At 42.7% G+C, this 22,908-nt stretch overlaps 1 protein-coding gene across 1 annotated transcript in view; it reads left to right on the top strand.

The window, feature by feature from the left end:
• STAP1 (signal transducing adaptor family member 1) overlaps positions 1 to 22,908 on the top strand; it is a 168,225-nt gene that overhangs the window by 63,260 nt on the left and 82,057 nt on the right. The window contains exons 2-4 of the mRNA XM_082262180.1: positions 2,540 to 2,608; positions 7,918 to 8,031; positions 13,810 to 13,866. Coding sequence (XP_082118306.1) covers positions 2,540 to 2,608; positions 7,918 to 8,031; positions 13,810 to 13,866 — 240 coding nt within the window. The remainder of the gene's footprint in view (positions 1 to 2,539; positions 2,609 to 7,917; positions 8,032 to 13,809; positions 13,867 to 22,908) is intronic.

Consider the following 22,908-nt stretch of genomic DNA (forward strand, 5'->3'; position numbering starts at 1 on the left):
TCCACCTTCAAGCAAGTGAACAAACCGAATCACTGCCTAGAAGGGGAGCTGTTTAAATTGGTTGAGGTGATTGCCTAATTGACAATAGCTGGATATACTTACCTCTCGTCTGCCTCTTTAGCAGTCCACCTGTGGGTTCCCTGGTGCGCAGCCGCCGGGCGAATTCCCGACCGCGCATGCGCGAGCAAGATCACGGCGGAAGTCCGCACGGCCGATGCGCTCCACCGGCACGGTCGCTTCCGTCGGCGTGGCACGCAAACAGGAAGTGAATGGGCGAGGACGGTGGGTCTCGAAGAGAGCCAATGGCAATCGCCCAAAAGGCGGGCGCTCAACAGAGCGTCCGCCTACCGTGCCGGGCTGTCACCAAAGGCACACAAAGATGACCAGAAGGTAAACAATGCCCGAACAAGCGTCTTAATTAACATCGCCTGAAAGAGTGGTAAAAATAAAAAGGGAAGGAATATTAAACTTCATAATTGGTTTGATAGAAAACCAATTATGAAGTTTAATATTCCTTCCCTTTTTATTTTTACCACTCTTTCAGGCGATGTTAATTAAGACGCTTGTTCGGGCATTGTTTACCTTCTGGTCATCTTTGTGTGCCTTTGGTGACAGCCCGGCACGGTAGGCGGACGCTCTGTTGAGCGCCCGCCTTTTGGGCGATTGCCATTGGCTCTCTTCGAGACCCACCGTCCTCGCCCATTCACTTCCTGTTTGCGTGCCACGCCGACGGAAGCGACCGTGCCGGTGGAGCGCATCGGCCGTGCGGACTTCCGCCGTGATCTTGCTCGCGCATGCGCGGTCGGGAATTCGCCCGGCGGCTGCGCACCAGGGAACCCACAGGTGGACTGCTAAAGAGGCAGACGAGAGGTAAGTATATCCAGCTATTGTCAATTAGGCAATCACCTCAACCAATTTAAACAGCTCCCCTTCTAGGCAGTGATTCGGTTTGTTCACTTGCTTGAAGGTGGATGCTGCAATACATGGTCTCATATGAACTTACATTACTGCCAAGGTAATCAAACCTTTTTTCTTTTTACACTGTGACTATGTGGGATTTTGTTTGTCTGCTATTAATGCTGCAGCTATTTGATCTACTTTCTTAATTTTTACACAATGCCTGACTTCCTATTTAGTGGCATTGTTGTCTACTTGAATCGAGTTGATTTTTTTTCTATTTATATTTTTTCCATAAACTTCCTGATCTCCCATTGAACAAACGGTAGTTACCCACTCCTCTCTCGATATATCTACGATTCATTAACACCTAATCCTTTATATACATTTTTATTTATGCAGCACTTTATGCAGACACAAACCCCACAGAATAGTGCAGTGTTTAATCACTTGCTCTATTACTATTAGAGCAAGTGAAACCAAACCCTTTTTTTCTTTGCTCCTTGGTAAAAAACTGTTCCTCTCTGTCTTGCCTAGCAGATCTCCCAGTGTTTTGTGGGTTCCAGCTGTCCCCACTCAGCTCTCTGCTGACGGGCACACATGAGCAGGAACGTGCCTACATGATACGTCTTCATCCAATCCTTCCATTTTCCTGATTAAGGCACCCCAATGCAGGGATGAGAGCAATCCAGTTTCTTGTTTTTATTATGGGCAAGCTCACAATCTAAAGTGTCATTCGGCAGATACTGTAAGTGTTCCTTTACATCATGTTAAATATAAATTTTGCTTGAAGTATATATGCAGTATAATGTTTACAATAATTAATGCACATGTTATGACACTGTTTGTATATAAAAATCTGTGATATTCTTACCACTAATTGATAAATATTTGATTGATCACTTACAGACCGCTATACAAAGGTAGCCCCTGAAGAAGGAATTCTGAGTTGTATCTCTGAAACGCGTCGGGCATTTACCTTCAACACAGCGGTATCTGTTTTTTACCCCATGACACCATGATTTGTATACAGCTTGCTATTTGTTTTTAATATACAACGTTTTGTATTTATGTCTTTCAATAAATTTATTTAATTGTATACAGTGTTTCAAGTTATATATATTCAGTGCCTTTAATGTCCCACCCCCAGGGGAAAAATCTTCTTCCGTTCTAATAGGAGCGACACAAGTCGCTCCGACTTAGAAAAAGGGTCCGGAGCTTCTTTGGGGCGACCAGGAGGCGACCGCCATAGACTTCAATGTTATGAAGTCCGTGGCGGTCGCTCCGAGGTCGCGGCGCGCTGCTCGCACCGCGACCTCGGAGGTCGCGTTGCGAAGTAGCGTCGCTCGTATGTGAACGGGCACTAAGACAGTTTGGATTTTGAAAATTTTGGGTTATTGTGGAAACAAGGATTGGTGATAAAGCTTCAGCGGAGACACCTTTTTCCCATTAGAGCTCTTCCAGGAGGGAATTTCCCTTCCTAGGGGTAGATTTCTCCTCTTTCCTGTTTTGTCCCTCGGCTTGTAAGTAGGAGTTGTTTGTAAGTCGGAATGTTTGTAACCCGGGGGTGGCCTGTATTTCCTTTTATGTTTCTTATTTTATTTTTTTAAATGATTAAGTAAAATTTTTGTTTTACCCACAGGAAGCAAAGTATTGGACTGAACTACGAGGAACAAAACTCTTTCTTTATAGCGATAAAAAACAAGAAAAGGTAAAATAACAGTTATGTGTCAATTTGTTATCATATAATTCGCTACCATATACTATTTTAATATGGCACTACTACATATAAAAACGGATGCAGTAAGGGTTTAGAACAGATCAGGTTTTTTTTTTTTACTGTCTTTGCCCCTTTTAGGGCTGGTAGGGAGATTCACCCTCTCTCTGTCCTGTTTACTGTTGTCAGTAAAAGTCAAAGAAAATTCCTAATTTATAACTGTCACCAGAAGAGGAATAAAGAGAAAAATTTCCAATGGGGACCAAAGTTCTGGTGACCCTGGTATTCCCTCACTTTGGGAGGATTTTCCTCTGACTTCCTGTTTTGACTATAGCACAGGAAGTTAAGGGAGGTCTTCCCGATGGGACACAGATGGCAAAAAAATAAATAAATAAATAAATTAAACTGACACTGGTTATAATCCTCCCTTAGGGTCCTTTCACACGAGCGCTCCATATGTCCGTATTTCATCCCATTTTTTTTGCGGATGAAAAACTGACATAATGCATGTCAATGGGATTGCGGATGTCAGCGGATGACCATCCACTGACATACAATTTGCGTCCTTTCCGATAAGTTCAGTTTTTTTGAACGGAAGAGAACCCTATTTTTCTTACGTTTAAAAAAACGGAACAGACGCAAAAACAGATGTCAGCGGTATCATCCGCTGACATCCGCAATCCCATTGACATGCATTATCTCCGTTTATCATCCGCAAACGGATGGGATGATAAACGGACATACGGACCGGATGACACAAGTGTCATCCGTGTCTGTAAAAAAAAAAAAAAGTGCCAGAGCGGATCAAAAAACGGTCCACCCCGTGTGAAAGGACCCAAACTCTATTCAAAATAATAACATTTTGCCTTTAGTTCCACTTAAAATACTGGCAATTTTTAATCAGCAAAATGTCATATGAAATGAAATAGGTATAATTAGGGGTGAGCTGGCAATCCTGGCCAAAGTATTGAGGAAAGACTGCATTACTAGGTATACGTTATGGTGGGAAGAGGCTAAAGCAATCATATAGCACTCACTCTGTTCAGTGTGTAGCACACTACACTCCTAAAAACAGAAAATAACATACCTATCTTTTATTTTGGGAAAGTGGGTGGAGCCATTAAAATCATTGTTTTACACCCCATTGGCTGGATGCACATTCCGTGGTGTATAGCTAAAATATGGCCTAATGTTAGAGAACTATTTATTTCAAACTGCACTGATGGTAGCCAGATAGCCTGAAACAACTAAATGCAGTTAGGCACTTCTGAAAACTTTGGTCCCTAAATATGAAACATGTATGCAGTCATGTGTAAAATTAAAGGAAATCTATGATCACAGCATACATTTACATCAGTCCCCCCCCCGTGGTTTATTTACTATTTCTAAGGACTACATATCCCATAGTACCTTGATGCCTGCAAGCAGTGATTTCTGTGCTGACTCCGCCTCCCAAAACTCCTCCTCCTAGCACTTCTGTAGTTTAGAAGGCAAGCTGTATGAATTCTGCAACACGACAGTGGCTATTAGCAAGGCATACTGGGTATGTGTCACAGAATTCAAAGAAGTAAATGTGTGGAGATCTTCACAAAGTAAGTTTACAAACTTCAGGATTGTCCAGAGTAATAGGAGTAGGCTAGAAATAATTAAAATACAATGTGAAAATGAATATATGATTTTTTATTTTGACCATATACAGTATACCATTTATACATGCCAAATAAAAATTCTTGACTTTTTCAGCATATTTGAACACACAAACATTAGATCTTTATTTAAACCGTGCTTACAGATGAAGATAATGTCTGAAATAGGAACACAAGAAAATGTTAAATTTTCAGTCTGTTATTTAACAAAAATTCCAATAGATGTAATGGTTTACAGGGGGGGGGAATAAAGTATATCCATGGCATTAAAAGCTGGTATTGCCCCCCCTGTAGAAGAAATTACTTCTTGTAGGTATTTTGTAAAAGTGCCCACTATCAACTTCTTGACATTTTGACCCCTTCTCCATACTAAATTCCTTCAGTTCCCAAATCTTTGTAAGTTTCCTTGCTCAAGCTGTCCTTTTTAAAATCTCCCTACAACGTTTCAATGGGGAATCAAATCAGGGATTTGACTAGGGCAGTTCATAACCCTTTATTTCTAATTCTTAAACTATTTCTTGGTGGATTAATAGTGTGCTTCAGATCATTATAATATTGTAAGACCCATTTCAAATTCAACTTCATCTTTTGGAAAGATAGCCCCACATTCTCATCAAGCATACTTTAATAGAAAACCAACCCCAAACCACAACGTTTCCACCACCATGCTTTACAGTTGTTACCAGGTTTTCCTGAAATACTGTTTTTGTTTTTGGTAAACATGTCTACCGTTCCTGTTACCAAACAACTCTATTTTTAATTGATTAGTATTCATGAGATTGTTCCTTAAGGCCTGGTCTTTGCCTATATGTTCAATGACAAACTGTAATCCTGCTCTAATTTTTCTTTTTTTGACAGCAAATACCTTTTTCTTAGTAAGCCTCTCATGTAGAGCGAATTTGTGCAGTCCCTTTCTGGTTATAGATGCATATACTGTGACCCCAACTGGTGCAAGAGTTGATTGAACACCCTGCTTTGAAATTTTTGGATTCTTGGAAACTTATTTTTGAATTTGCTGGGCCAGCAAGTCCTGGAGAGATTAGCAGTTTAAAATCTACACCACTTGTAGATTACTTTCCTTACACTGAAACATTGTTTTTCAAACCATTAGCAATTTATCTATATCCCTTGCCAGTCTCGTAGCCATCTACAATTTTCTTTCTGAGCTCCTTAGATACAGTAACTCTATTGATCTTGGCATCACACATCAATACCAATAAGAACATTAGACCCCAGATGTCTGAGGTTTAAATAAATCAGGTTCTCCCCGCATGTAGCACCCTCTAGCAACAATTGTTGGGGCCCTATTGTAAGATTTGTGTACAAGGGGTCTGGACTACCTCCTCCTCCTTGCAGCACAGAAGGACTGATGCATGGAATGACTAATTGTTGGTTCACAGTGCACCATGTCAATTGTGTCATTTGTTTAAAGGAGATGTACTGTACACCCAAAGCTTGTTGTTTCATTCTGCACTCCTGTGACCCATTTTCACCAAAGAGGGGGCTAAAGTCAGCTCTCTGCTGACATCACAGAAGTCGGTCCGTGGTCATGATAACCCGGTGCCTGGACCGACATCCAACTCAGCCTCTCAGCAAGCCGCTGAGAGCCTAAGCCAGCCGCTCCCCGCCCCTCCATAGTCCAACGCTCCAATGAGTAAGAAGGGGGCAGAGCAGAGAGCTGCTGACTGACAGTCAGTAGCTCTCTGCTCGGGGAGCTGTCAGAACCAAGAGATCGGAGGTGTTCGAGCGCTCAGTTCTCAGTGTTGAGGCGCCAGGGGACAGATGCAGCATCCACCTAGGTAAGTATGAATGGAGGGGAAAAAGGAAACCTTTACTTCTCTTTTAAGCAAATCACCTTTATATTTACAATTTGAATCGAGATATAATGTTTGTCTGGAAAAATATGTTGAAAAAGTCAAAGATTTCCATAGGGTGTACTTTCTTTTTCACATGTCTGTAGCAATACATAAATGAATAGTGTGCTTACCTAGATGCATCTGTTTCCTCCTCAAAGTGCAACTAAACTCTCTCAATCAACTTTTACTATTTTTATTCCTTTTGCTGCATTAGTAAATAGATTGGAAGGTATATTGCAAATCATATTTACTTGTTTTAAACATTTTTTGTTTTACATTTCTTCAGTTGCTTCCTGTTTTCTGGCCTAGGTCAAAATGGTGTCATACATCCCAGGTGTCTTCATGGGCATTTTTTTTATTTGCATCTAAAGTAGGGGATGAGGGGCTTTCTCAGCTAGGCACACCCTGCTCATCTGCCCTTACTCAAGGTGGCCAAGGCTGGAAATGTTAGGGGGGGGGGGGTTCAAATTGATTTTTTATTTTTTTATTTCTTTATTTAGCAAGAGGTTGCAAAATAAACAGAGTTAAGGCACATGAAACAGAACAATCTGACAACAGTGCCATAAACAGCGTTCCACCAATGGTTACAGTAGCAGTAAAATGGGTACAGCTGAACGGGGTAAAAAGGTGGGATCAGTCCTCTTCAGGGAGTGCGAGGTAACAGATATATCAAATGTTGCAAAAATTGGCAGATTGAGTAACGAGTAAACAACCTCAATTTATATGAAACGTATGGGTGTCAGGTACCAGGGTAGTACCGATGGACGGGCTCCTGTGCAGGGCAGGAGCAGGAAGCGACAACTCCAAAACATGGAGTCAGTCAGGGGGTGAACAGGTAGTAGGAATAGGAGCTACAGAAAACCCCAGTTGAGGGGAGAAGGTGCAGATATGCACAGGTAGGAGAGTGAGAGGAAGGGAGCAGGAAACACAGGGTAAAGAGGAGAAAGTAAAAGAGGGAGAGAAGGGGGGGAGTTGAAGGGGCTGGCGAGAACCAGGGTCCCCAAGCCCACAGCCCCCGTGCCCCCAGAGCCTTAGTCTGAAACAGGGAGCTCAAATTGATTTTTTTTAACAAAAAAAAGCATAAAGGTATGGATGGGTGAGTTTGCTTTGAATATTACAAATGAATTAAATAGTGTTTTCAGTTTGTGGTGATTAGATACAGTTAGATAGTTCCACTTTTTATCTAAGCCTTAAAACAAAATTGCCATGTTTTCAGATTATCAGTTAGATGTTGTGTTTTGTATTTGTTTCCTCTTTTCAAGCTTATTATTTTTGCTTTATTTCCAGCTGGGGATCCTGCCAATAACACACTTTCTGTCCTAGGCTGGCTACACTCGTGAATCATACTGAATCTATGGAGGAGCAGCATTGTCACCTTAAGCTGCTCTCCTTATTTGCAATACAACCCCCCCCCCCCCCCCCACACACCACCACCCAACACATACAGAGTTGCTTTGTTTGACATTTTAGCTCCGGCCACATCAATTTACAAGATATCTAATAGAATCAACAGGTATTTTTCTGTGCTTGCAGAGATGTACTTACACCAAAGGTTGACAGGCAGCTAAGCAACGATAGCAGACTGTGAAAGTCCCAACATTCTTCCAGTTGATTGTTTTCTTACCAATCAATTTTTATAGACACTGTGATCAATTTAAAACTAGCAAAGAAGAAGTGTGCGTAGGCAAGGCAATATATAAAACAATACCATTTTGTCCTTCTCACCTTTCCTAGACTGATGGGAAAATAGTCATGAACTTTAACATGTTGTATATGTAACAGTATATCTTGCTTGTAATAGTTCACGGACAGCATTGAATTGCGAAACATGTCAAATATAACTGATGGAATTTCCAATCAGAAACAATGGGCAGAAGTTATATTGACCTTGGACAAGGAGCAAGTGATCATAAAGGTGAGTTTAATTACATAAGCAGACAGCAAATAATACTGACTCATGCTGAAATGAATGATTTCTGTTTCTGCTTAATGAACAAAAATAATGGCAATATTATTCTTTGTATTCCTAAGTCCTAAGCTGCAGTGCAAACGGTATGAATAAATTTAATGAGAAATAGATGTATTAAGATGATCAATGCTGACAGCTCCAGGTCCTGACTCCCCACCAGTAGCTTCATCACCTTTTGTCAGTACTGGGATCCTTAGAAATATTTCACATATAAGACCTGTCAAGCAGGCCCCTACAGTGGCGATACAAAAATAAATAAATAAAATAATTATTTGGTCCCCTGCAGATTTTGTAAGTTTGCCCACTTACAAAGAAATGAAGGGTCTATAATTTTTATCATAGGTATATTTAAATAATAAAGACAGAATATCAAACAAAAATCCAGAAAAAAAAAACACGTGATACAAATGTTATAAATTGAGTTGCAGTTCACTGAGTAAAATAAGTATTTGATCCCCTACCAACCAACAATAATTCTGGCTCCCACAGACTGACTACAGTATGTGCTCATGTGGTACACAGATTAGTCCTGTCAATACTAAAGGTGCAAGTTTGACAACTTGTTATGTGTATAAAAGACACCTGTCCACAGAATCTTTATTCCATTCAAACCCATCATAGGTAAGGCCAAAGAAACATAGAAACATAGAATGTGTCGGCAGATAAGAACCATTTGGCCCATCTAGTCTGCCCAATATATCTGAATCCTATGAATAGTCCTTGGCCCTATCTTATATGAAGGATAGCCTTATGCCTATCCCATGCATGCTTCAACTCCTTCACTGTATTTGCAGCTACCACTTCTGCAGGAAGGTTATTCCATGCATCCACTACTCTCTCAGTAAAGTAATACTTCCTCATATTACTTTTAAACCTTTGCCCCTCTAGTTTAAAACGGTGTCCTCTTGTGGTAGTATTTCTTCTTTTAAATATGCTCTCCTCCTCAAAGGACATCAGGGACAAGATTGTAGACCTGCACAAGGCTGGAATGGGCTACAAGACCATCAGCAAGTAGATTGGTGAGAAGGAGACAACTGTTGGATTGATTATTCGAAAAGGAAAGAAATATAAAATAACCATCAATTGACCTTGGTCTGGAGCTCCATGAAAGATTTTGCCTCATGGGGTAAGGATGATCATGAGAAAAGTGAGGGATCAGCCCAGAACTACACGGGAGGAGCTTGTGAATGATCTCAGGGCAGTTGGGACCACAGTCACTTAACAAACCATTGGTAACACAATACGCTGCCATGGGTTGAATTTATGGAGGGAGCTGAAACTTCCAGTTGCCAAGCAACAGCCAAGAAACCTTAAAGCGGAGTTCCACCCTGGATTTTTTTTTTTTTTTTTTAATACCCCCGGGACAGTCAGGGCTAGTGCATTCCACAATGGCTAGCCTCTGATCTGTCCCGGGTTGCACTTACCTGTTAGGACAAATACTTACCTTGCAAACGTCTTGTCCAGCGCTGCCATCTCAGATGTGGGCAGCTTGAAGCCAGCGCGTCCTCTTCGGCGTCTTCTTCCGCCTTCTTTGGTCCCACGATGCTCTGCGCCGGCCCCGACGTCACTTCCGGGTCGCGCGCGTCATCCCTCCACAGCTTCTGGGCATGCCCAGAAGCTGTTTAGAAGGGGATGACGCGCGCGACCTGGAACTGACGTCGGGGCCGGTGCAGGCGCAATGATTCCTGGGAGCTATGACGTCCAGCTCCCAGGAATCATTGCAGAGCCAGGAAGTGACGACGGGCCGCGGCCGAGGAAGGAGGAAGAAGGAAGTAAGGTAAGTATATTTTCTTCGCTACGAGGTAAGTAAAAAAAAAAAAAAATATGCGATTATCCATTTCTTTTTCAGGTGACCCGGAGCGAGAAGATGGAGGTAAGTATAAAAATAGGGTGGAACTCCACTTTAAGGATTTAGAGAAGATCGGTAAAGAAGTGTGGACCAAAATCCCTTCTGAGATGTGTGAAAACCTGGTAACCAATTACAAGAAATGTCTTACCTCTGTGCTTGCCAACAAGGGTTTCTCCCCCAAGTACTAAATCATGTTTCCTTGGGGATCAAATACTTATTTTACTCACTAAACTGCAACTCAATTTAGAACATTTGTATCATGTGTTTTTTCCTGGATTATTGGTTGATATTCTGTCATTTAAAATACACCTATAATAAACATTATAGACCCTTTCTACTTTCAAAACCTGCAGGGGATCAAATAATTCTTTTTGCTACTGTATGCAAGCCTTGGTTCCCACAAGAGTCGAATACATTTTATTTTTAACAAAAATATAAATGTGTTGAGTATGTTTGAAACTTTGCTTACATCTTTATACCTATAGACGTTTAGACCTATAGCCTACCACTTACTATCTTGTCTGTCATTACTTTACAACTATAGAGAATGAGTCCCAGTTCACACTGATACAGTGCAGGATTTGCAGCGATTCCTGTGCGTTTCCCACACCATGTCACAATCAGTCCGTTCATGCGAACCACGGCGGGTGATAATGTTAAGTTAATGACACCTCAAAAATGATTGCAAAATGCAGTTGGATTGGCTCAAATGGATTGCGTGGGTGTTCACACATTCGATTACACTGCATAAAATCGCATGTGATATGAACAGAAAGGCGGTGCAATTCCTGTCTGAGTCAACAGGGACTTAAGCTTCATCTAAAAAGTTTTATATCCCTTAAGGTTCACCTTCCTCCTTAAACAATAAATTACAAGGTTGCCTTATAACCTCAGAACTGTGTCCCTGTTCAAAAACTTCAAAAGATTGGGGTGTCCAAACTATGGCCCTCCAGCTGGCATTAGGAAGGCATTATAGACAATATATGCAGGCTGATTTGTAATTCTCAAATGTTTTTTTTTTTTTTTTTTTTTACATATTCTTAAACATGATCTTCATTTGTATTTCATATACTGTAGAATTTGATATTCTGTATATCACCAATGTCACTACTGTGCTTTTTAAAACCCATGTCACATTAGCGTGCCTGTCACTGGAGGCAACTTGCCAAAAGCAACATTGCTAAAGAGATCTTTCAACTGCTACTACCAACCCAAACTGCTGCAAAATTTTGCTTGCCAGTAAGGGAGCTGAACTTGAGGGACACCTTGCTGGTTTGTAGTGATGTTGTAGGAGCAGGTTAGTGGTCTCTTACCAAGCTGAATTATTGTCAGGGACAGGGTAATGTCAGTCCTTTCAGCCTCGGTTTCCACTAGTGCGGCTACGAAGTCGTGCTACTTCTAGCACGACTTCGTAAGAAAAGTAAACCGCGGCTTCAGTTAGACTTGTCCCTCATATATAGAGGGAAGTCGCGCTCAAAAGTAGTACACGATTTACTTTTGAGGTCGCGGCAACTGAAGCCGTGGCAGTGGAAACGGTCCCCATTGAAAACAATGGGTTTTGACTTGCTGTGCGACTTGACATGTGTCAAGTCGCACCACAAGTCGCACTAGTGGAAACCGAGCCTCAAACCAACAAATAGGACAACAAATTCTTGCGCATGAGTGAACTGACTCTAAAGTGTCTGTAGTACTTGATCAAAGCATGGATAATTCCTTAGATGCCTTGCTGCCTTCTAGGACTGGGGTCGTCCTGACTGTACTGTAGAAATATAAGAGAAGAGAGGGCCCACTGGCCTAGTGCATTATCCAACATATGTATTAAAAAATATGTGATAAAACAAAAACAGATGTCTACTCACAAACGTGAACGTGAGAACTCACTCATCAAGCCACAATGGCTCCGAAGAAGGAGGTCGGTCCTTCGAAACCAGCAGACTCCTTTCCAGGACCCGCTCTCTTGGTCTGGCAGCCCAAGTAACATGTGGGAGACTAGCCACTCTTGTGGCCTGATGAGCGAGTTCTCACATTCATGTTTGTGAGTAGACATCTGTTTTATTAGATATTTTTTAATACATTTGTTGGATAATGCACTAGGCCAGTGCGCCCTCTCTTTTCTTACATTTCTACAGTACCTTTTCATACTGATTTGAGGCCCCTTTGGGTCAGTAGGGGGACCTGGGCCCAGCAGGGGCTGCCTGGGTCTCTCTGCTCTCCCAGGGTGCAGTGTGACCTATCACTCTCCTGTATATTTCCTCCCTATCAGTTCCCTAGAAGCATTCTGGGGCTGCCGGGTTGCTGAATTCTAATGCCAGTCTTGGTCGGTGATAGGTTGACTAGTGTGGCATGGTCCTAAAGAATACATGCACTATATAGTGCAGGAATTAAATAATCTCTAGTGAAGGAGTGATGCTGTTGGAGCAGGTAAGTACTCTCAAAGCAGGTTAAAAGCAGATTAATGTCAGTGGCACCAGTGATAGGATGCACCCTAAGCAAGTTGACATCAGTGAAAGGATGACTAGTGTGACATGGCCTTAAAAGTAAAAGCACCCTAAGCAAGTTGGCATCTGTGAAAGGATGACTAGTGTGACATGGCCTTAAAAGTAAAAGCACCCTAAGCAAGTTGGCATCTGTGAAAGGATGACTAGTGTGACATGGCCTTCAAAGTAAGTGCACCCTATGCAAGTTGTCGTCAGTGAAAGGATGACTAAGGTAACATGGCCTTCAAAGTAAGTGCACCCTAAGCAAGTTGACATCAGTGAAAGGATGACTAGTGTGACATGGCCTTAAAAATAAGTGCACCCTAAGCAAGTTGACATCAGTGAAAGGATGGCTAGTGTGACATGGCCTTAAAAGTAAGTGCAACCTAAGCAAGTTGACGTCAGTGAAAGGATGACTAGTGTGACATGGCCTTAAAAATAAGTGCACCCTAAGCAAGTTGATGTCAGTGAAAGGATGCCTAGTGTGACATGGCCTTAAAAGTATAGTGATAAGGGGGGTTGCGGTATGAATGAACAAGCACATATAGCATATGGTAAGTATTGTGCACTAAATATACAACAGAAAAAAGATAAATGCACAATTGTTGTGCTAATACCCCTCATGGACTTAAAAAGACATACCATATAAGTATGTATAAAAAATCCTTTTATTAAGTTTACAAACATAGTATAGATAAAAGCATCAAGAAATAGAGAACACATAGTTGATTAAAATAAAAACAACAATAACAATAGTACCCATTATAAATCATGAATATTGATATGAATATGTATCACTAATAAGCTAATATTTATGCTTTCAGAACAATAATGTAAAGCCATTTATTTGGTACGTCTCTGAAGAAAGACTTGAAAAATAATTTTAAAATCCGAAACATTTTAGACAAATCCATGAACTTCACCTCATAGCCACCATAGGGTATATCCCAAGTGGTGACGCACTATTGGTTTTTCCAATGAGTATCGGTGTATGATTTATCATGGGCACTATTGTTATTGTTGTTTTAATTAATCAGCAATTTGTTTTCTATTTCTTGATGCTTTTATCTATACTATGTTTGTAAACTTAATAAAAGGATTTTTTATACATACTTATATGGTATGTCTTTTTAAGTCCACGAGGGGTATTAGCACAACAATTGTGCATTTATCTTTTTTTCTGGCCTTAAAAGTACACCCTAAGCAAGTTGACTTCAGTGAAAGGATGACTAGTGTGACATGGACCTAAACAATATTGCCACTAATAAATGCAGACATTGGATAATTTCTTTCCGCAGATGTAAGCTTTTTGAATATGTCTACAATGCTAAAGAAAATAATTGTAAGCTGATAAAGCGAAATAAAAGGCATTTACTTTTTACTTGAATTACCTTGCAGACAGAAATTGCTGAAGATGCTGAAGAGTGGAAAGGCTTTATATTGACCGTGGTTGAGGTACAATTAAAAACAAAAATGTACTATATTTTTTATCACTTGTCACACTGTCCAGCAATAAATCTCATTCCTCCTTATGAGAGATTCCAATCAAAAACAACGTTCCTGTTCTCCAGTGACTAGAATGGCCACTGTTTATCTGTATCTTATGATTTTTATTATATTATTACTTACAATATATGACTTAAGTCTAGCAAACACGGGCCGAATGTCAGGCGGCATCAGCCGGTTTAAAAGAAACTGGCTGATATTCGGCCTGTGTGTACTGGAATCGGCCTGACAGAAGCTGGCCAACTTATGTCAAAGGGGCCTAAAAAGGTCTGCTAATCGGCTTACGATCAGCGCTCTCAGCCATTGGCTGAGAGCGCTGACTGGAGTGTTCAGGCGGGGGGCCATTCCCTTGTCAGAACACAATAGAACAGCAGGAGAGATCGCTGTACTAACATCGGATAGTTATTACGGTGGCGACTCCTGAGCTGTCAGTTTTTTCGTTTAGCCCTGCTGGGTTGAACGAAGAAAAACGACTAGTGTGTACTAGGCTTTATCTATTCAAAAGAGGCTCCAATTATCCAAAGCTACAATGATTTCTTTAGGGAGACTCTGTTCTTTTCTTAACAGTAAACTCCTGACCTCCTATGTCTTGTTTAAACACCTGCTTCATCTTGCCTTTTATATGTCAATAGTTCAATAGTTAGTCAGAGAAGGAACTCCTACCATCTGTCTGATTGCTCATTAACCACTTCTGGACTGGAAGGTTTTACCTCCTTAATTATTTTAACTGATAATTGCGTGGTTGCGCGACGCTTTACCTAAATAGAATTGATGTCCTTTTTTCCCACAAAGTTTCTTTTGGTGGCATTTAACCACTTGCCGACCACTCACTCGAGCTCTACTGCTGCAAAGTGGTTCGTTATCGTCCAGCGAGTCACAGCGGGGGTCGGGCCAAGGGGAGGAGCGGCGGTGATCGTTGGGGAATCTAGTTTGGAGATCCGCCTGCTTGTGTAAACAGAGCGGGCGGATCTCCTCAGTGACAAGGAGTGACAGATTGCAGTGTTCAGCATAGCTGAACATGCGATCTGTCCTCGTGTCACTCAGTCACCTCCCCCCCACATGTTAGTAAGCACCAGGCATACATTAACCCCCTCCCTCTCCAATAAAATGAACCCCTTCCCTGCCAGTGTCATTTTTACAGTAACAGTGCATATATATAGCACTGATTACTGCAGTAATGTCACTGGTACCCCCAAAAGTGTCAAAAATGTCAGTCAAGGGTCCGATCTGTCCGCCGCAATGTTGCAGTCCCGCAAAAAAAATCGCAGATCGCCGCCATTATGCGTTAAAAAAAAACCCACCAAAAATGACATAAATCTTTCCCTTAGTTAATAAACGCAATAACTTTTGCGCAAACCAATCAAAATACGCTTATTGTGATTTTTTTTACCAAACATAGGTAGCAGAAAACAAATTGGCCAAAAATTTAAAAAAATTGTGATTTTTACATTTTTTTGGGGGGGAATTTCATAAAAAAAAAACTTTAAAAATATTGTTATTTTTTCAAAATAAACGCTCTTTTTTTGTTTATAGCGCAAAAAGTAAAAATCACACAGGTGATCAAATACCACCAAAAGAAAGCTCTGTTTGTGGGAAAAAAAGGACGTAAATTTCGTTTTGGTATGGCGTCGCACGACTGCGCAATTGTCAGTTAAAGTCGCACAGCGCCAAATCGCAAAAAGTGGCCTGGACGTAAGACAGCAAAATCCTCCAGTGGTAAAGTGGTTAAACACCTCTGCAATTTTTTTTACATTTTTTGCACTATAAACAAAAAAAGAGCGACAATTCTGAAAAAAATATATATATTTTTTACTTTCTGCTATATAACATTCCCAATAAAACAAAATTTAAAAATCAAATTTTTTCATCATTTTAGGCCAATATGTATTCTGCTACATATTTACAACGGCAGACCACCGTTCTGTCTCCACAGGGAGCGATCATGGGTGCCCAACAGCAATCGCAGCTCCCGGACCCGCTGATTGGCTCCCCCTGTGACCAATTGGCGCGTGTACGCACCCCCACTAGCGGTCCCAAAAGACGTACAGGCACAGCGTTTCACGGGACCGAGCCAACCTACCGCAGTATACTGTAAGTACAGCGGCTCGTCGGCAAGTGGTTAAAATTGTAGCGAATATATATTTATATATATATATATATATATATATATATATATATATGTGCGTGTGTGCATGTATGTATATATAATATATATGTGTGTGTGTGTGTGTGTGTGTGTGTGTGTGTGTATATATACTGTATTAGACATTTTTTTCACAACATTTTGGACTAAATTTCTGTTATTTGGGGACTCGCATGTATCCATATCTCTGAATCACAATAGTAAAAAATTTCAACAAATCCAAAATAAATTATAATGAAACAAATTAATTCATATTCATTAGTTTCATTTGGATGATATGATGTGATAGCTTGGATCTTTTGTTAATATTTGTTACAAAATAACGTAACATAACGAATGATCCAAATTGAATCGGATCCATTTAGGTTTTATTTTGCATTAACATTTGTATTTAACCGCTTGCCGACCGCCGCAAGTAGATTTACTGCGGCGGTCAGCCCCTGCCAGGCAGAGTGACGTTAATTAACGTCACTAGCCTGGGAGGGTCTGGGGAGCGAGCGCGCGCCCGCGGAGGCGCGCTCCCGCTCCCGCGCGGTCACGGACCCCCCCCCCCGCGCGTGTGACCAGCGGACCCGATGTCCGCCGGTCACTCGGCGATCGTCGGGGGAGAGGGAGAATGTCAGGCAGCTTGTGTAAACAAGCCACCTGTTATTCTCCTCGGTGTAAAGACACTGATCACACGAATCTACTATGTAGATCCGTTGATCAGTGTCCTTACAGCTCAAGCCACAGCCAATCACAGTAGAAAGCACGCCCCTAGGGACACACACAGCCCCTCCCTCCCAAATAAAGTTAACCCCTTCACTACCAGTGTATTTTTACAGTAACAGTGCATATGTATAGCACTGATTACTGTAGAAATGTCACTGGTAACCCAAAAAGTGTCAAAAATGTCAGTCAAGGGTCCGATCTGTCCGCCGCAATGTCGCAGTCCCGCAAAAAAAATCGCAGATCGCCGCCATTACGCGTTAAAAAAAAAAAAACAACAAAAATGACAAAAATCTTTCCCTTTGTTAGTAAACGCGATAACTTTTGCGCAAACCAATAAAAATACGCTTTTTGCGATTTTTTTTTTACCAAACATAGGTAGGATAAAACAAATTGGCCGAAAATGTTAAAAAATTTTGATTTTTACATTTTTTTTTGGGGGAATTTCATATAAAAAAATGTGAAAAATATTGCTATTTTTGCAAAATTGTCGCTCTTTTTTTGTTTATAGCGCGTGATCAAAAAATCGCACAGGTGATCAAATACCACCAAAAGATAGCTCTGTTTGTGGGAAAAAAAGGACGTCAAATTTGTTTAGGTACAGCGTCGCACGACTGCGCAATTGTCCGTTAAAGTCACTCAGTGCCGAATCGCAAAATACCCCCTGGTCTTTTAGCAGGAAAATCCTCTGGGGCTTAAGCAGTGGCGGAGCTAGACTTTTAAAACAGGGGTGGCAAAGGGGTGGCAAGGTATTATTTTGGGGGGTCAATATACAAAGTGTTCAATTACACCGCAATGTCGCAGTCCCTCTAATAATCGCTGATCGATGTCATTACTAGTAAAAACAATTAAAAAAATAAAAAGTTCCATGGTTTGTAGATGTAATAACTTTTTTGCAAGCCAATCAAAACACACTTAGGATTTTTTACAAAAAATATGTGGCAGAATACATATTAGCCTAAATTTATGAAAAATTTAGATTTTTTTTCATTGGGAATGTTTTATAGCAGAAAGTAAAAAGGATTTGTCGCAAATTTTATGTTTATAGCGCAAAATATAAAAACTGCAGAGGGGATCAAATACCACCAAAAGAAATCTGGGAAAAAAAATACATCAGTTGTATTTGGGTACAGTGTCACACAACCTCGCAATTGTCGGTTAAAGCAATGCAGTGCCGTATCGCAGAAAATGGTCTGGTCATTAAGGGGGAGCTGAAGTAGTTAAAGGGTCAGTTTTTTCAGATAATTTTGCCCATTTAAGACTTTTTTCTGAGCGGTCAGGGGATGGTAAAAACAGACAACTCAAAGTCTAGATCACAACTGGAACCCCTCTACATGTGCCAGAGCTTTGATGGTTTATGTTAAGCCTATGTGAAATTTGGCTATCCAGGTCAATGGGGCCATGCCACAACCATAAGCCAAACACTTGGCTTGCTGTTGTGGCTTATTAGCCCCATAAGAAATCTGCCACTCTGCTAAAAATAAAAAAAAGCAGGATTTAGGAGAATTATTATAAATAATTTTGCCCCCTTTACTAAATCATTGTAATGCCACCCATATTCCTGTCCTTTTAAACAGGGTGACTGACAGTAAGCTGACACTAATGCTGCACAGGTGTTCGGTTACTTTCACCCTGGTAAAAGGGCAAGAATATGGGTTTCATTACAATGACTTATTAAAGGGGGAAACATTTTTGGTAAGGAGCATAGACTGTACAGGAACAGGCGCTTCTACTACTTGGGCAAAACTGTCCCTCACCTCAGTCACTGCAGGCTGCCCAGGAACTCCTTCCAGAGCTGATCCATCCCACAAGACCCACACCAAGACAGGAAGACCGCGGGAATCGGGATGAAGATTTAAGGCATGTGATTGACAGACAGACAGCGCTTCCGATGCACCCATTGGCTGTGTAAGTAGCAGGAGACGGTGCAGGTGGGAAAAAGACCAGGGGCTTCAGCCCAAAGGTAAATTTGATGACCCCCCCCCCTCCCACATTTTAAAGTACCACCCAAGCCCCTCCAACATTTAACAGGACAGCCCAAGCTCCTCCCAATGCCCCCCTCAGTCAAGGGTCAGACATGGGGTGCTATGGAGAGGAAAGGAGAAGAGAAAACGGAGATGAGGAGAGAATAGAGGAGAGGAGAACAGGGGGATCAGGAGGAGAGGAGAACAGGGGGATCAGGAGGAGAGGAGAACAGGGGGATCAGGAGGAGAGGAGAACAGGGGGATCAGGAGGAGAGAAGAGGAGAGGAGAACAGGGGGATCAGGAGGAGAGGAGAACAGGGGGATCAGGAGGAGAGGAGAACAGGGGGATCAGGAGGAGAGGAGAACAGGGGGATCAGGAGGAGAGGAGAACAGGGGGATCAGGAGGAGAGGAGAACAGGGAGATCAGGAGGAGAGGAGAACAGGGGGATCAGGAGGAGAGGAGAACAGGGGGATCAGGAGGAGAGGAGAACAGGGGGATCAGGAGGAGAGAAGAACAGGGGGATCAGGAGGAGAGGAGAGGAGAACAGGGGGATCAGGAGGAGAGGAGAACAGGGGGATCAGGAGGAGAGGAGAACAGGGGGATCAGGAGGAGAGGAGAACAGGGGGATCAGGAGGACAGGAGAACAGGGGGTCAGGAGGAGAGGAGAACAGGAGGTCAGGAGGAGAGGAGAACAGGGGGTCAGGAGGAGAGGAGAACGGAGAGGAGACGACAGAGGAGAGGAGAACAGGGGGTCAGGAGGAGAGGAGAACGGAGAGAAGAGGAGAACAGGGGGTCAGGAGGAGAGGAGAGGAAAGGACAGAGGAGAGGAGAACAGGGGGTCAGGAGGAGAGGAGAACGGAGAGGAGAGGAGAACAGGGGGTCAGGAGGAGAGAGAACAGAGGAGAGGTGAGGTCAGATATGGGGTGGTACACCAATGAAGCACAGACCCTCCCAGTTTGACCCATAAAAGCAAAAAGGGGCTTGATAAAAAAAGGTAGTAAAAGAAATAAGTGTAAAAAAGGATAACCGCGCTATATGAAAGAAAAGGAAGCAGCAGCTTCAAGTGTGACAACACCAAACAATAAATTAAATAAACCAAGCTGCGCTAAACGATATAAAGTGCTATGACCACACATGTGTATGTGATGAAAAAACATTTTTTTCATCACATACACACGTGTGGTCATAGCACTGTTATATCGTTTAGCGCAGCTTGGTTTATTTAAAGTAAAAGAAATAAGTAGAAGGGTGGGACCTGTCCAGGGGGGATCTGATTGGTCAGTAGAGAAGGAGGCTTCGTTCCTGAACTCCGTTATGTAAGCGCCTGACAGGAGAAGGGAGAGAGTGTGGTGAGGTCACAAGATGCAGGACGAAGAACCACCTCACAGGCTGAGGATGTGAGATTGGTCCCGCCCCCTGCCAGCTTCCTTCCTGACCAGCGGCTGTGACCCCCCATATATACAGCTAGAGACCCCCACCCCTCCATATACAGCCAGAGACATCCCCCCCATATACAGACAGACACCCCCCCATATACAGAGCCACCCCCCCATATACAGAGCCACCCCCCATGTACAGACATATCCCCCCATATACAGACAGAGCCCCCCCCATATACAGACATATCCCCCCATATACAGAGCCACCCCCCCCATGTACAGACATATCCCCCCATATACAGACAGAGCCCCCCCCATATACAGACATATCCCCCCATATACAGAGCCACCCCCCATGTACAGACATATCCCCCCATATACAGACAGAGCCCCCCCCATATACAGACATATCCCCCCATATACAGAGCCACCCCCCCATATACAGACATATCCCCCCATATACAGAGCCACCCCCCATATACAGAGCCACCCCCCCCATGTACAGACATATCCCCCCATATACAGACAGAGCCACCCTCCCCCCCATATACAGACAGAGACACCCCCTTCCCATTTACAGACATATCCCCCCATATACAGACAGAGCCACCCCCCCATATACAGACAGAGCCACCCCCCATATACAGACAGAGCCACCCACCCCCCCCCCATATAAAGACATATCCCCCCCCATATACAGACATATCCCCTGATATACAGACAGAGCCCCCCCATATACAGACAGAGACACCCCCCCCATATACAGACATATCCCCCCATTTACAGACAGAGCCACCCCCCATATAAAGACATCCCCCCCCCCCATATACAGACAGAGTCACCCACCCACCCCCATATAAAGACATATCCCCCCCCCATATACAGACATATCCCCTGATATACAGACAGAGCCCCCCCCCCCCATATACAGACAGAGACACCCCCCATATACAGAGACATCCCCCCCATATACAGACAGCCCCCCCCCATATACAGACAGAGCCACCCCCCCATATACAGACAGAGTCACCCCCCCCCATATAAAGACATATCCCCCCCCATATACAGACATATCCCCTGATATACAGACAGAGCCCCCCCCCCATATACAGACAGAGACACCCCCCCATATACAGACAGAGACATCCCCCCCATATACAGACAGCCCCCCCCATATACAGACAGAGCCACACCCCCATATAAAGACATATCCCCCCCCCCATATACAGACAGAGCCACCCCCCCACCCACCCACATACAGACAGAGCCAGCCCCCCCCATATACAGACATATCCCCCCATATACAGACAGAGCTACCCCCCCATATACAGACAGAGCCAGCCCCCCCATATAAAGACATATCCCCTCCCATATACAGACAGAGCCACCCCTTGAGACAGTCCTACTCAGAGATTACAAACCTTTAAGCAGATAAAAGCCCAAGAACACACCTGTCTTGCAGAGCAGCTACATGGGATGTGACCACTTCCTGTGTACTTCCTGTACTTCCTGTACGATGTGCCCAAAGAGTCACAAGGTCTTCTGACATCACCAGGGTCCTTCTACTGGGCAGTAACTAGCTGCTACCTTGGTCTATAAGGTAATTGGAAAAGGGGGCGGAGCCCCGTATATCGGCCCCACCCACCCCGACATCAGTTCTCCATTTTGACAGCTCCACTCTCTTACTTTGCAGCCGCCCCATCTAATCACTGTCTGGATGCCTACAGGCTCTCCACCCGCAGCTCTCATACAGTGATCCCCTGTGATTCCTCCGCTGCCATGCACCTGCCCAGGATCAGGGTGGCAACAGGGGTGGCAAGGACTTTGTCTGGGGTGGCAATTGCCCCCCCAGCTAACCCTCTGGCTCCGCCACTGGGCTTAAGTGGTTAATATAAAAAACTGCACTACATACGAAATGTAAACTTATTGCAATAAATACAGTAAGGTATAAAAATTACATAAGATAAGGATTTCTACTTATTGTGTTTGGAGGAGGATTCTCTTTGTTAGCTAGGCGAGCAGTGTTTTGGATCTTGTAACAAATGTGGGAACAACACAATTTATAATGAAGGTATACTGGACAGCCACTGAAATATCTAGTGAATATTTAAAATGAACAGACACACCAAGAGCAGTCTTGATAAAAAAGCATAAAACAAAACTTTACTGGACATCAAAATACATAAAGCTTCTTACACATAAAAGTTACCATAAACATTACACAAAATACTATGACTTAAACATACACTCCTAATCCCAATATCCCAAAATATCAAATAATATTCAGAGTTGAATGTTAACAGCTTACACTGGATAGCTGGAGGAACAGGACAATAAGAAATCCTGGCTGCATGCTTGGTCTTTCCACAGCGCCAAAAAAACAGACTATTGGACTCATTTTATAGTCCTGTATACCAGAGACCACCCACAGGATGTAATTATTCCTCTTGACCACTCACAGGTCACTTTGTGAGTGAGGTCATCAACAAATGGTTGCACTTCGCCCCCTCAACCACATGGTCAATTGGATATGCGGCAGCCATCTTTAAATACACAACATCAAAAGATCACTAAACCACCTGTGGGTGAGAGATATTATTATACATGTATGGGAACATTTGCCATGAATCAGTTAAAAATATCCACAACTGATTCAATCCACCTGTTGATCCCATACATAGGCAATAATTACAAGTCATACATTTCTACTTCTTGTAGGGGCCTATCATTCCTCAATGCTTTTTTCCCTATATACATCATGCACATCACACAATTCATAGTTACAAAAATATGCAT

This window comes from Pelophylax lessonae (assembly GCF_965119305.1).
Source record: "Pelophylax lessonae genome assembly, chromosome: 1".
In the NCBI taxonomy this organism is placed as follows: Eukaryota; Metazoa; Chordata; class Amphibia; order Anura; family Ranidae; genus Pelophylax; species Pelophylax lessonae.